The sequence below is a fragment of the Schistocerca serialis genome, chromosome 7, assembly GCF_023864345.2.
Source record: "Schistocerca serialis cubense isolate TAMUIC-IGC-003099 chromosome 7, iqSchSeri2.2, whole genome shotgun sequence".
In the NCBI taxonomy this organism is placed as follows: Eukaryota; Metazoa; Arthropoda; class Insecta; order Orthoptera; family Acrididae; genus Schistocerca; species Schistocerca serialis.
Genome location: NC_064644.1, coordinates 375,783,610 through 375,799,918, shown reverse-complemented (window position 1 = coordinate 375,799,918; position 16,309 = coordinate 375,783,610). Strand labels below are relative to the sequence as shown.

Here is a 16,309-nt window from a genome sequence, read left to right as displayed (position 1 = left end):
GGTCACCATTTCTAATGTGGTGTAAGTGTAGGCCACATATTGGTAAGATTGGCAGTCACAATGAGGTGGATAGCTTCCGTATGTTTTACGTAATTCGTACTGGATGTGACGGTTGGATACTTCGCGGGAGAAAGGCCGGAATTTGCTGTTCATACTTCATTGGTTACATTTCCTTTTGTTCCCCTCAATCAGCTCATGCAAATGGTGCAAGGATTTGTTTGGTAAGACCCCGGCCGATATCTATCTCTATTCTGGTGCTAAATGGGCAAATGCTGCCCTCTCGCACTGTTCTTGGGACATTGCTTTTCCATTTGCATTAGTCCCAGAAGTTTAGTGTTTGAAAGTCTTGAGGAAACCTATTTTTCCACCGCACTTACTCGGTGTTTAAAATTAAACATCGAAGTCAGGATACAAATTTTTATTGACATAGGTTCATAGTGTTAAAGTAAGGATAGCTGTAATTTACATGTCAAGCCAAAATTGGCGCAGTGAAGTGAAAAACTGTCATTCCTGTAAGCTGAAAGTGGCTTGTACAAACATGCTCACCATACAAATATGTATTCCACCCATCAACACTATGTTTGTCCGCCACACACTGCACTACTATAATACTTTCATCACTATTGCTACTTGTTCCCATCTGCATAAAAGTATACACGCTGTATCGGTAGTTAGGTTCCGAGAAATTCCAAATAAGGTAAGGTTCTCGTTTTCTAAACTTGTACAGCCCCGTTTCTTATCGAAGACAGTACTATAGATGTTATAATAATAATAGGTTGGAATCATCATATATTACCAAAACACTGGTTACAAAAAAAGTTAGAGACATCATTAAGCAACTACCAGCCTGAACCTCTGCTTCAGAATCCCGTAACAACTACAGGTATAATTAAATGAATATGATTACTTGAGCAAAGTTTTGTAAGGTTTCACACTGTATTATGCCCTCTGCAGGTAACGATGTACCACTGGGACCTGCCTCAAGCACTGCAGTACATCGGAGGGTGGCCCAACGAGTTGCTGGCAGACTACTTCGTTGAATACTCCAGGGTACTGTTTGAAAACTTCGGTGACAGGGTAATCAAAATTTTAATACACTTACAGGTTTCACTCACACCTAATTTACCTGATAGCATATTGACAGGGTATGGTTTCACAGGTGAAATGGTGGATCACATTCAACGAGCCAGCCGTCTTCGTTAATGGTTACGCGACGGTTGGTTTCGCCCCCTCTCAACCTGCATCGGGCATTGGCGACTACCTAGCGACACATACCATCGTCAAAGCCCACGCTCGGGTCTGGCACCTGTATGATGAGCAGTTCAGAGCCTCGCAGAACGGTCAGTACCTCGTGAATATATGGAGGGCCCTCCTGATGCTCTTAAAATTTACGATAGACAAATACACTGATGAACCCAAAACATGATGTCCAAAGCCAAGTTCGGTACTGAATGCCACCAGGTGACTTTGCGACAAATGTATAAAGTGAGATGATTGATAAATCACTATAACGGCGATATGGGCCGCAAAGGGAGAAATCCACTGAGATAAGTGATGTTCATGAAGGACATACTCCTATGAGCGAGCAGCTGAAGCAAGTGTCCCGGAAACAGCTAGAATGGTTGGCTATTTGCGTTCTGTTGTCGTGAGCATCTGTGGAAAGTGGTAGATGGATGTGAAAACCACGAGTGAACGAAAAGGTGTTTGGTATCCATGCATTATCATGGAACGTGGATGTCAAAGACTTCCTCGCTTTGTCGATCATGAATCATGACAAACGGCTGTCTGTGCCAAAGCTGACGACAGAATACAACGCTAGTGCAGGCACAATTGTTTCGCAGCGTACCGATGAGCGCACATTGATAAAAATTGGGCCTCGTACCTGAGCACCCCTATGTGTCCCCATATTGACACAACCAAATGGCTCTGAGCACAATGGGATTGAACATGCGAGGTCATCAGTCCCCTAGAAATTAGAACTAATTAAACCTAAGGACATCACACACATCCATGCCCGAGGCAAGATTCAAACCTGCGACCGTAGCGATCGCGCGGTTCCAGACTGAAGCGCCTAGAACCGTTCGCCACACCGGCCGGCACACAACCATATCGTAAATAAGCACTGCAGATGGCATAGGATCGTCGAGATTGAATCGTTGAAATGAGTCGGCTGGTTGATTGAATCATGTTTTGTGATACATCAAGTCGATGGTCGTGTCTGGATATGTCGCCATCCATGTTATTGGCTGCATGAGGCATGCACTGCGAGGGACGCAGGCTGGTAGAGGAAATATTCTGCTTTGCAGACGTCCATCTGGGCTTCTGTCGGACATACGATATTTATGTAAGGCAAAATATCAACTGTGTGAAATACGTGAACATTTTTGAATAACGTGAGCATATCCTCATAACTGATGTCCACTCTGTTGGCAGGATAACTGCTCGTGAAATAAAGCTACAAACATGACACATAAGATTGAGGAGCAAGACAGTGTACTTATTTTGACGATTTTGCCACCGTATTCGCCTCATCTGAATCCGACAAACAGCTCTGCGTTATCAGCTCCAACTCACAAAAAATTTGCCCATGATTCTCAGAAACCTTGTGAGCTGTGGGCAGCTATCTGTTGTCACATACCTCTGGAGACCTACAAACAACGTTTCAATCCATCTCACGCAGAACAGCTGCTGTAATGCGTTTCGTAAGTGTATCAGAACGCTGTTAAACCGGTGATCGTAACGTTTTCTTTCATCAGTGCTTGGCAGATACTAAAGAATATATTATGTGCACCTGTCTTTGGATCAAAGTCATCGACGTAGTAGTGTTCCATCGTGAGAGTTGCGGTGATGTGTTGTAGCGTGGACGTGGGACAATGGATTCACTTTGGACTCTCCCTGCCCCACTACTGTGCAACTGCTGCTTTCATGTGAAGGTCTTTGGTGAAGGCTGTGTGTGAGGCAGATACACTTTGCTTCATTGCATCTCTCTTGCGGACTCCACTGCCTTTCGATGAAAAATATTTTTTGCATGACATGCATCACACGTCGCTACACCAGTGCCACATATGTCAATTGTGCCTGACACGTTCCACATCATTACGAAGTGTATTCATGATCTATGGAACAAATACTAATCTAATCTAATCTAGTTAAGCCTCCACTAACATGGAGTGGGTAGCCAGCGGCTGATGAACGTTGCTTCGCCTGCTGGGCCGCTGATAGTTAAATGAGACGCTGGACAAGACTTCATAAAAGATTGCGCTTGTATGCTGGACTACTCGAAGATTGGAAATAAACTCACACTTTGTGTTCCGCGTTCAAAATTCTGATTGGAGGTGTCAAGTTCCCAGGCGTTAAGTGTCAATGAACAAGTAATTTTGGTCCCACTGTTGCAAGCTAATGTTCATGTAGTATTCCTTACACACTTATTACCCAAATGAGATGCTGCATTGATTTGACACAATTAAAGATAGCATCTGGTGTTTTGTATTCTAATGAAAAGACCCGAATGATCGTCTATTCGAATCCAATTTCTTCACTTGGTATGCAAACGTGAACGTATCTGCAGCGACAATCAAGGTATGTAAACATACTTCCATTAAATGGCTGAAGGGGTCGTTTTGGAATTCATCGCTCTATGTTATTAATTACGTATCCATATCATGTTATTATCTTGTAGCGAATATGTACCATAATGACACACTTAAAGTAGTAAAAGAGTTTTGCTCTTTGGGAAGCAAAATAACTGATGATGGTCGAAGTAGAGAGGATATAAAATGTAGACTGGCAATGGCAGGGAAAGCGTTTTTTAAGAAGAGAAATTTGTTAACATCGCGTATAGATTTAAGTGTCAGGAAGTCGTTTCGGAAAATATTTGTATGGAGTATAGCCATGTATGGAAGTGAAACATGGACGATAAATATTTTGGACAAGAAGGGAATAGTAGCTTTTTAAATGTGGTGCTACAGAAGAATGCTGAAGATAAGACGGGTAGATCACATAACTAATGAGGAGGTATTGAGTAGGACTGGGGAGAAGAGAAGTTTGTGGCACAACTTGACTAGAAGAAAGGATCGGTTGGTAGGACACGTTCTGAGGCATCAAAGGATCACCAATATAGTACTGGAGGGCAGCGTGGAGGGTAAAAATCGGAGACCAAGAGATGAATACACTAAACAGATTCAGAACGATGTAGGTTGCAGTAGTTACTGGGAGATGAAGAAGCTTGCACAGGGTAGAATAGGATGGAGAACTGCATCAAACCAGTCTCAGGACTGAAGACCACAACAACATCATGTGTTCCGTCTCCTTAGATTATAGGCACTGGCGGTGATTCTGCACCTTTGCCGAGACACATAAAACGCGAGGGAGTGTTCTTGGATGGCAGAGTTACTCTGCAGCTGTTGGAGTCCAGCAGTTGATTTACGAATGTTTTGTAGCGCTTTGGTCCGTCTATTCACAGTTTGCTAGAATTTATAACGATTCATGTCACCAACAATTTGGAGCCCACAGCAATTAACATTTGACTGCAATTTATGACGAATTACGGTCTCGAGTTACCCCCTTGACAAAGCGAGACGTGAGAGGGACAGTGTCTGCACAATCTCGAAGATCGGCCAGTCAACGTCCAGTCACGATCTTGCCGAGATAAACTGAATTTATGTCCACTCGTTGCACGTTCTACGCTCGACTGCTGCGCTGTTGGCCTTTACAGAGCTCCACGATATGACAGTCACGCTGAGCAGTTCCGCTTGCCCTCGAGCAGGGGAAGTTATTCTCCAAAACAAAGGCTGTATGTAACTGAATTGTTAGCCAGGGTATTGTGCTTTATAATTGTAGTCGCTTGTTCTGGTAACTCAAAGAAAAAAATGAACAGCATGAAGATATTATAACTGAACTTGTATGGCTAGATTTTTCGCAGTGGATGGGCACATGCCCGAAGGAAGACTCGAACCTCCGACGGGGAGAGCCGCACGGAGCGTAACAAGGCGCCCTAGACCGCGAGGCTATCCCGCGCGGCGAAATATTTTGGAATTACGAATAACGTTCCAAGTGTATCATTAAGTATCTATTTAACTCGAAGCGGAAGGCTGTTCTCAACAAGTATCGAATAAGTTTGAATCTGACTAGAATGTTGTATATTCTACAGTAGCACAGTGTCATGCATAAAGTCCTCCACTTACTAAATAGGAGAGCTGGACAGTTTCTTCTTTTGTCCATGAAAAATGTTTCATTATCAGAGAAATGAAAGGCAGTGTAAAAGTTTCATTAAATACCGTATAGTAGGTTTCAGAGACTGCATTGTTGCCTAACTGCAGTAGAGCTTATTGCTTACAGTTGCAGTCACAGAATTCTAGAAAAAGTGAATTCTCGTTATATATTCCTTGTTACAAATGAAAATAAACATTTTTAAACCCCCTTAATTTTTAATTAAAATTTTTATCAGGTTCTTTAGAAATACCCAGTGACAGGCGTAAGTACCGAAGGCAGAATGATGTGCTCTTCTGACTTATGAACCGAATGTTTGTAAATAAACTCTCCTGAATTTGCAAATCAAAAATCAGAACCTTTATTATATTAGTTAGGATTAAATCTGTACGAAGTTTGCAGAAATTTTGGTAACTGCGTGAAGAAATACTCAAGACCACATTATTTCCATCTCAGAAATGTAGATAAAAATCTATTCCGATACCCCGGCACTTTGAATAAATTTAAATCATTGTTTCCAGTCTATCAATATTATTTTGTTCAACATTTCAACGAATAAACTGATGTGTGTATGTAAGTGGCTATTTTCATATGTTTTGCAGGTAGTGTGGGTATTACTCTTAATATGGATTGGCCGGCAGCACTGACTAACTCGACAGAGGACGAAGAGGCTGGTGAGAGAGCACGACAATTTCAGGTGAGTGTCATAATACTGCCCTCAACCAGCTGGACCTTCTATAACTATCCAGTATGTTGCTATTTATTTAGAGTGTTCAGCGAACAATAATCACGGTACACACAAGGCCTAGATACAGCACACTGAACACTGTGAGGGAGGCTAATGTGTCTCTCTCCTCTTCAGATGGGCATCTTTGCACACCCTATCTACACTCAGGATGGGGATTACCCAGCTGTAGTGCGCCAGTTAGTGGATGCCAACAGCGAGGCTGAGGGGCGGCCCCGATCAAGGCTGCCAACTTTCACACAGGAAGAGATCGAATACATTAGGGGTGAGTATATAAATACACTTGAGTATATAAAAACAGAACAACCGGGGTTCAGCAACTTAGGACATAACTTCATCCAGTACAAGACAGGACCTGGTTGCGATACAAATTGTCCATCTTAAGTCAATAGTTCTAATGATATTTTGTGAGTGAGTCATGTCGTCACTCGAAAATGAAGGGCAGTGGATGTTGAGTTCCATCCCAATAGACCTTTTCTGCACTCCTAGGCAAGTCTTGATACCGACGTATTGATGCAGAAGCAGAGAACAATGAAAACTAACTCACGAGGAACTTTCTGATTAAAAATAAACTACATCAATTCGTTTCAGTGTTATACCATGTGCAACAAAGTGTCTTCGATTAAATATGAAGCGTCAAGTAAAATTATGAGACAAACATTCAATACATCTGACTATTATGATCCTGTAATCGTTCAACAACAAGGATGATACCATAGCTTTTTGTGCCTACAACACTACTGATTGTAAAGACTATACATTCCCAACGTTACCATTCTCCTCGGGACGTTAAGCACATTTCATACACAGATCTTTCTGAATTCTCTCGCTTGTCAAAACAATATTATTTGCATCCAATCTCTCTGTGTAGAGTCAACTGTTGTACTTATAATGAGCTTCTGTACGGATAGTGTACTCTTATAGCATGTGCATTTTTCAATTCTCTGTAGGTAAGAAAATAACAATTCCCTAGCGAACATTACCTTCAAGAGGAGAATATAAGGATACAATACCTGAAGAAGGTGCTAGTCTTGAGACTGTATGTAACTGTTAATGTTCTGCTCATTGTAACTGCAAATAAAGTAGTTTGGAAAAAACTGATAATCGTTGAAGCTCTGTCATCATATGACTAATACACACATACCCTTCATTTTTGTTTCTGTCAGTCTCACAGGTGCTAACAAACTTAAATTTCCGTTATCCTCTCATTGTTCGGTATTTACAGTTCATTGGAAAGCATATTCCTTCCCACTATAAATGTAAGTCAGAACCTAACGTTTCGATGTACTCTTCCTGTGCTACATATGTATATCTTCCAATGGTACTGTTCCACACGATTTTGCATGACTTTTGTAGTATTTCTTCAATTCAACATGAACTGATTCAGATTTGTTGCCCTGTGGATGCAGGAAAGCTATCGCCACACGAGACTCCACTTTATCTCTGGGTGCGACATTTTCTCATATCATCTGTAGCGGCGTGCTGCCCTGTTGTGAGAAGGGGATATAAATGAGTACCTGGAGTATGCAAACCAATACAGAATTATTATCATAGCTTGTTTTTTCTAAGCCGGTAACTGAAGTTTGAGAATAATCCAATATGGGCAGCAAACATTTTATGTTATACAATTTGACCACAGATGATGTATCCTCCCACTCTCCACTGAGCGACCTGGTACATATTTGCTCACTTGTGGCCCCTCAGACCGCTCTTACTTGCCGTTCTGCTTTGGTCACTATGCTGCAACTCGCTAGCAATCTATCGCTCAGTTATACATACCATTCAGTCTTTTTTTTGGGTCATCGGTCTTCTGACTGGTTTTATGTAGGCTGCCACGAATTCCTCTCCTTCACTAACTTCTTCATCTCAGAGAAGCATAGCACCCTACTTCATCATTTATTTGTTGGATGTTTTCCAATCTCTGTCTCCTCCTACAGTTTTTACCCTCTGCGTCTCCCTCTATTGCCATGGGCGTTATTCCCTTATATCGTAAAACGTGTGCTATCATCCAATCACTTCTTGTTGTCAGTAATTTCCATATATTTCTTTCTTTGCTGACTCTGCGTAGAACCTCATTACATATCTTATCAGTGCCCCTGGTTTTCAACATTCTTCTACAGCACATCTCTAACATTCGATTATCTTCTGTTCTGGTTTTACCACTGTCAGTGATTCACTAGCATATGATGTTGTGCTTCCAACGATCAGTTTCAGATATTTCTTGCTCAAACTGAGGCCTGTGTTTGATGCCACTAGACTTCCCTCTGCCAGAAATGCCATCTTTGGCTGTCCTAGTCCGATTTTTATGTTCTTGTTTCATCCGTCGTGGATTACTTTGCTTCAAATTTAGAAGAATTCCTTAATATCACTTACTTCGCGATTACCGGTTCTGATGTTAAAAATTCTCGCTACTCTCATTTCTCCTATTCCTCATTAGTTTTATCTTTTTCTGGTTTACTCTCAGTCCTTATTCTGTAATCGCTAGACTGTTCACTCCATTCAACAGATCCTGTGATTGTTCTTCACTTTCACTGACGATATAAATGTCATCAGGGAACCTATCATTCATATCCTTTCAGCCTGCATCTTATTCCCACTTTTGAACCTTTCTTTTGCTTCTGTTATTGTTCCTTCGATGTATCGATTGAAAATTAGAATCGAAAGGCTACATCCCTGTCTTATATCCTTCCTAATACGAGTACTTCGTTTTTGATTTTCCAGTCTTATTGTTCGTCCTTGGTTCTTGAACCTAGTGTATTACCCGTCTTTTCCTGTAGCTCACTCCTATTTCTCACAGAATTCTGATCAACTTGCAACATTTTATACTGTCGAACGCTTTTTCTAGGCTGTCTAATCGTATGAGTGTGTCTTGATTTTTCGTCAATTTCGCTTCTATGCTTCAGACGTTTCTGTGTGGTGTCTTTACTTTCCATACCATGACCAATATATTCATAAGGCGAACTCCTTGTAACATCGCAAACACAGATTTGGAGTTAACTTGTGAGCGGATGTAGTCAATGGTAGGTTCACAAGTCCGTATCAGGGTCCTTTCCGATTAATAGCACCAGTGTGTAGCATTTCTGAGAGACGTACTCACTTGGTTCTTGTAAGATTCCCACCTAACCTTTGTGCACCATTCGTTACGGGACGCATCATTATCACGGCAGCACTCTGTACAAAATGCTTGAACAGCTCTGTATAAGGAGCTACACAGAACAGTTCCGTATGGCGGTTACGCTCGGTATATGATGTGGCAATCACATTCGCGCGTGAAAGGCGGCTATAAGATTCAGTGAAGATTGTGATATGGCTGATTTGCCTTGTATTCTCTTACACTACAAAGTATTATCGGTGGGAAATCAACATAATAGTTTATAGAAATATTGTAAAAACTACTTGTTTCCCTTAAGCAGTACCGGCTGAAAACTGAACAGTTTTTATATTGGTGAGAGAATATTTTGCGCACAAAGCAACGACCATTGCACCGTACTTCCGAGATAGTCAGCTGCATTACGTGGAATGGATTTCTGAAGTTTCGTCCTGGACTCCTTTTGAATGAAGTATACTGTCCGTCGCGCTGCACATTTGTTTGTTCAAAAACAGCGCAAATACTTTCCACGTTTCAGCACGAAGAACGGTATCAAGGTCCATATTCAGCGTAATAGTTCTTTTGAAACGTATTCTGGAAGATTAAACGGTGCACTAGTGGTCTTGTAGGTACATACGCTGCTATGTATATACACTCCTGGAAATGGAAAAAAGAACACATTGACACCGGTGTGTCAGACCCACCATACTTGCTCCGGACACTGCGAGAGGGCTGTACAAGCAATGATCACACGCACGGCACAGCGGACACACCAGGAACCGCGGTGTTGGCCGTCGAATGGCGCTAGCTGCGCAGCATTTGTGCACCGCCGCCGTCAGTGTCAGCCAGTTTGCCGTGGCATACGGAGCTCCATCGCAGTCTTTAACACTGGTAGCATGCCGCGACAGCGTGGACGTGAACCGTATGTTGACGGACTTTGAGCGAGGGCGTATAGTGGGCATGCGGGAGGCCGGGTGGACGTACCGCCGAATTGCTCAACACGTGGGGCGTGAGGTCTCCACAGTACATCGATGTTGTCGCCAGTGGTCGGCGGAAGGTGCACGTGCCCGTCGACCTGGGACCGGACCGCAGCGACGCACGGATGCACGCCAAGACCGTAGGATCCTACACAGTGCCGTAGGGGACCGCACCGCCACTTCCCAGCAAATTAGGGACACTGTTGCTCCTGGGGTATCGGCGAGGACCATTCGCAACCGTCTCCATGAAGCTGGGCTACGGTCCCGCACACCGTTAGGCCGTCTTCCGCTCACGCCCCAACATCGTGCAGCGCGCCTCCAGTGGCGTCGCGACAGGCGTGAATGGAGGGACGAATGGAGACGTGTCGTCTTCAGCGATGAGAGTCGCTTCTGCCTTGGTGCCAATGATGGTCGTATGCGTGTTTGGTGCCGTGCAGGTGAGCGCCACAATTAGGACTGCATACGACCGAGGCACACAGGGCCAACACCCGGCATCATGGTGTGGGGAGCGATCTCCTACACTGGCCGTACACCACTGGTGATCGTCGAGGGGACACTGAATAGTGCACGGTACATCCAAACCGTCATCGAACCCATCGTTCTACCATTCCTAGACCGGCAAGGGAACTTGCTGTTCCAACAGGACAATGCACGTCCGCATGTATCCCGTGCCACCCTACGTGCTCTAGAAGGTGTAAGTCAACTACCCTGGCCAGCAAGATCTCCGGATCTGTCCCCCATTGAGCATGTTTGGGACTGGATGAAGCGTCGTCTCACGCGGTCTGCACGTCCAGCACGAACGCTGGTCCAACTGAGGCGCCAGGTGGAAATGGCATGGCAAGCCGTTCCACAGGACTACATCCAGCATCTCTACGATCGTCTCCATGGGAGAATAGCAGCCTGCATTGCTGCGAAAGGTGGATATACACTGTACTAGTGCCGACATTGTGCATGCTCTGTTGCCTGTCTCTATGTGCCTGTGGTTCTGTCAGTGTGATCATGTGATGTATCTGACCCCAGGAATGTGTCAATAAAGTTTCCCCTTCCTGGGACAATGAATTCACGGTGTTCTTATTTCAATTTCCAGGAGTGTATGTACATCAAGATCTGTAAATTTTTTTGGAATTTCTAGTTCTAAAACTAATAACAGTGGCTACACAGGAACTGAAGTGATGTGATTCCAAAAGTTCATGGCAACACTGAACCGTTACAACTCTATTCTGTACTTCACATCATTCATTCTTGTAGCAACATACAACTATTGATCGTTGCAATAGGAGAGTTCTGTAGCACGTTATACTTGTTTACTAACCATTTCCTCTGACATAGGAAGTGAGCTTTATGTGCCACAAAGTGTAGTGACAGTTATTTTGCCCCCTTTGGGTTTAGTGATCCATTTTTTAAATTGGTGGTTTCTAGAATTTTGTTCTACACCCTTCACAAACGTCCGAAACACAAATATTACATACTTACAGTCATATTGTTTTTTATTCATTGGTTATGGATGAAGAGATATAGGTGTTAATATAATATTTATTGAAGGAACAAAAACTAAATATTATATAATTATAGTGGTTAAAAATATCATTATTTATTTGCGACATTCTGAAATTGTGAACCAGCCTAGTCCTGTTTCCCTAATCACGTTCTATAGAGTATAGTCATCTACCAAAGACGCTCTTAGAGTCTGTGTCAGGGATTGACTGAAAACCTTTACTCGGCAATCGTTCCTTGAGAATGTATATGTCTTCTTAAAGCACTTTCACGTGAATCATTACTCGTAAATAATTTCCACAGCGTTGCCATTACTTAGTGAAACAAAGCATCACTGCAGACAGAGACAGACAAAGCTTTATAAATTTGTTCGTGAAATTAGAGCAGTTCTATCGTTTTATCAGATGGCTGAAATAGCGGAATAAACTTTGTTACAGGGTCGGCAGACTTTTTTGGGATGAACCACTACACAACGAACTACGTGACGTCAGGCGTGACAGGCGAATCACCTTCCAAAACAAGGGACTCTGCTGTAATTTCATCGTCTTACGAGGTGAGCTCAAATTGCTGCTTGTACAGAACTACAAGGAGCCACGGTGCGATAGTGAAAAGAATTCTGGCGGCGCCAAACTTTTTATAAACTGGTGATGACAAAGATAATAAAATTGTTACTGTGTATTTGCTATAGCTCACGTTCCCATCCACTCTTAGAAATACATTCTACTTCTTACTTTCGGCTGTTAGTACACACTACTGGTAACAACTTCTGAAATGCGGTCAGAGGCTCTTGAATTGAAATATTGCATACTACCTTACAAACGCATTGGTTATAAAATGGAACACATCAGATCTTTATCCCTGTAGCTCATGACCATGATAAAGTATTGCAGTTACGTTCTCTTTAATCAAGACTATTTTTCACCAAGCAGTTTTGTAAATTTTGCTAACAGTTTTTCGTAACGGGATACTATTCGAATTTTGTTACCGAATATATAATAGCACACAGCTCACAAAATGCGATACAAAATCAGACTCAGCATTTTGACCCAGATTTAGATTATTTATTTTCACATTTTTACCACCCTTTGAACTCACTGTGATAGGTAAAAAAATGAAATGCAGCCTACAGTCATAAATGTTTTAGGGAAAGTAATACTACTTTTATAATTATTACAGTCTTACTGCCAGCTTACAAACATGTTTACTTGTATATGTTGTCCTTTTATAATAAGTATACTTCGACTACATTAACAATATATTCTTCCACTAACTTGATAATGGAAACGTATATTTATTGACAACTGATTAGATCTCTTCATTCACGTAAATTCTCATACACCCACATCAAAAAAAAATTTCATCACCTTAGTTCTGAGAATTCCGGAACCTGTACAAAAAAATAGAGTAGAGGTCAACATAAACATCATATCTGCTCTTTTTATTGCTCATAAAAACTACGCTTTGCATGTTGTATCCCCATGCAGCGAGACCTTCACGGGTGGTGGTCCAGATTGCTGTACACACAGGTACCTCTGATATCCAGTAGCAGGTCCTCTTACATTGATGGATGACTTTATTCGTGTGGCATACTATCCACGAGTTCATCAAGGCACTGTTGATTCAGATTGTCTCACTCCTCAACGGCGATTCGGCGTATATCCCTCAGAGTGGTTGGTTGGTCACGTCGTCTATAAACAGCCCTTTGCAATCTGTGCAGGCATGTTCGATAGGGCTCATGTCTGGAGAACATGCTGACCACTCAAGTCGAGCGATGTCGTTATTCTGAAGGAATTGTTGTCCATGAAGACGAATTCTTCACCAATATGCTGCCAATATGGTTGCACTATCGGTCGGAGGATGGCATTCACAAATCATACAGCTGTTACGGCGCCTTCCACGACCCCCAGCGGCGTACGTCGGCCCCACATAATGCCACCCCAAAACAACAGAGAACCTCTACCTTGCTGCACTCGCTGGACTGTGTCTAAGGCGCTTAGCCTGTCCGGGTTGCCTCCAAACACGTCTCCGACGACTGTCTGGTTGAAGGCATATGCGACCCTCATCGTTGAAGAAAACATGATGCCAGTCCTGAGCGGCCCATTCGGCATGTTGTTGGATCCATCTGTGTCGCACTGCATGGTGCGTGGTTGCAAAGATGGACCTCGCCATGTAAGTCGGGAGTGAAGTTGCGCATCATGCAGCCTATTGCTCACCGTTTGAGTCCTAACATTATGACTTGTGGCGACACGAAAGGCATTATTCAACACAGTAGCATTGCTGTCAGTGTTCCCCTGAGCCATAATCTGTAGGTAGCAGTAATACATTGCAGTAGTAGCCCTTGGGTGGGCTGAGCGCGGCATGTCATCGACAGTTCCTGTCTCTCTGTATCTTCTCCATTTCTGGACAACATCGCTTTGGTTCACTCCGAGACGCCTGGACACTTCCCATGTTGAGAGCCCTTTCTGGCGTCAAGTAACAATGCGGACGCTATAGAACCGCAATATTGACGTTTTAGGCATGGTTGAACTACAGACAACACGAGCCATGTACCTCCTTCCATGTCTGGAACTGATCGGCTGTCGGACCCCCTCCATCTACTAGGTGCTGCTCATTTGTGGTTGTTTACATCTTTGGAAGGGATTAGTGACATCCCTGAACAGTGAAAGGGAGTATGTCTGTGATACAATATCCACAGTCAACGTATATCTTCAGGAGTTCTGGGAACTAGGGTGATGCAAAACTTTTTTTGACGTGTGTTTGAACGTACATTGTCAATGGATGTTGCTGTATAAATCAAAATTTACATGTGCATTTAACCACAATATCTTTGTGGATGCTGATATTTCAGGCTAGAATGTAACAGGCAGTTGAATGAAACCGAGACAGATGGAAAACAAATAAGTAAATTCTTGATTATTTCAAAAGTAATCGCCATAACTGTCAATGCATTTATCGCATTCTGTGGTAAGATGCTCAGTGCCTCCATGGAAAAGTCGTGGTTGTACTCAGGAGAGCACCTCTTCGTCAGAAGCAAATCGACAGCAGTGAAAATCTTCTTCAGGACTCCAAACATTTGGAAATCGCATGGGGAGATGGGGACTGTATGGGGGATGTGTAAGGACTAAGGACTAACGCTACCCAGGTCTCATTTTCTTAGTATATGACTAACTCTTTTAGTTATGAGAAACCCCTCCTGAGTACATGCATAGTATACAGTGTAATATAGAAGTCGGAGGAATCGAAAAAAAAGAAAGACGTAATTAGTACAGTGTACTAAATGGCCAACTAGCATAGAAATTAAACTTCCTAAAAAGTATATATTATAGCTGCACATCCACTTTTAAGAAATTCGTAGGGACAGAAATAGCGTCTGTAATTCGTATCTTAACTTTCAGCGTCATCCTTGGGGACTGCGGAATCAACTGAACTGGGTTGCCAATCAGTATCCTGGATACCCAATCATCATTTCAGAGAACGGTTACTCCAATTCTGGAGGACTGAATGATACTGACCGCATCCAATATTTTACTGTAAGTAGAAATTTGCACACAGATATGAAAACAAATTTTATCTTTCTAAAGGCATACCATTACCAAGAATGCGCTCTCTTATTTCTAGGCATACCTCGGAGCTGTCCTGGAGGCGATAAACACTGACGGTGTTCCGGTTATCGGATACACAGCCTGGAGTCTCATGGACAACCTGGAATGGAACTCGGGGTTCACGTGAGTAATTGTCATTTTTTCCCCGTTAAATGAAATAATTTTGATAAAACATAGATATATTCACTTATCAATAAGCCACTGAGCCATTCTTTGAGCTTAATACAATATAATATCAAGCTGACTATTCTGCCATATTTACAGAATTGTTTCACTCGTTACCGGGACTTGATGGAGAATTTAAAACGCAGGGAGGAGATAAGGAGGTCTGGACCTGAATCTGCTAAACATGATCGTGAAAACTGCCATGTGTCAGTGCATTCATTAATCAACAAATGTCATACGCATTTGCAGGTGTAAAAATCGACTTTAGTATGCCTAATAGTTCAAATAAACTCCTTTTGTGTATTAGGGCGATTGAGTGATATCATATACATACTGCTGTGCGTAACTTCTGGATGATAAGTGTGGTGTCACCGCCAGACACCACACTTGCTAGGTGGTAGCCTTTAAATCGGCCGCGGTCCGTTAGTATACGTCGGACCCGCGTGTCGCCACTGTCAGTGATTGCAGACCGAGCGCCACCACACGGCAGGTCTAGAGAGACTTACTAGCACTCGCCGCAGTTGTACAGCCGACGTTACTAGCAATGGTTCACTGACAAATACGCTCTCATTTGCCGAGACGATACTTAGCATAGCCTTCAGCTACGTCATTTGCTACGACCTAGCAAGGCGCCATAGTATTTGATATTTATATGGTGAAGCATGTACAGTCAAGAGAGATGTTCTCCAATTGTGGATTAAAGTTAAGTATTCCAAGAACTACGTTCTTTTCTTTATAGGATAATTACTTTACCTTGTTCCAGACCTCATGCCAATCTGCGTGAGCTTAAGCGCGTGCCTTTCGGCTACCTCCGAGTGGCTTGGCTGTCTTGCCACGCCACTACAATAAGAACTGTTTCATGGTGTGTCACTACCAAGTGACATATCTCGATAAACCTTTGACCATACATAGAACAACAGCGAAGTAACCGCGATATACACTCCTGGAAATTGAAATAAGAACACCGTGAATTCATTGTCCCAGGAAGGGGAAACTTTATTGACACATTCCTGGGGTCAGATACATCACA

General features: G+C 42.8%; 1 protein-coding gene across 1 annotated transcript in view; it reads left to right on the top strand.

Moving 5' to 3' along the window:
- LOC126413101 (myrosinase 1-like) overlaps positions 1-16,309 on the top strand; it is a 144,485-nt gene that overhangs the window by 12,368 nt on the left and 115,808 nt on the right. Inside the window, exons 4-10 of the mRNA XM_050082996.1 lie at positions 955-1,077; positions 1,160-1,340; positions 5,811-5,905; positions 6,071-6,218; positions 11,950-12,065; positions 14,908-15,042; positions 15,131-15,237. Coding sequence (XP_049938953.1) covers positions 955-1,077; positions 1,160-1,340; positions 5,811-5,905; positions 6,071-6,218; positions 11,950-12,065; positions 14,908-15,042; positions 15,131-15,237 — 905 coding nt within the window. The remainder of the gene's footprint in view (positions 1-954; positions 1,078-1,159; positions 1,341-5,810; positions 5,906-6,070; positions 6,219-11,949; positions 12,066-14,907; positions 15,043-15,130; positions 15,238-16,309) is intronic.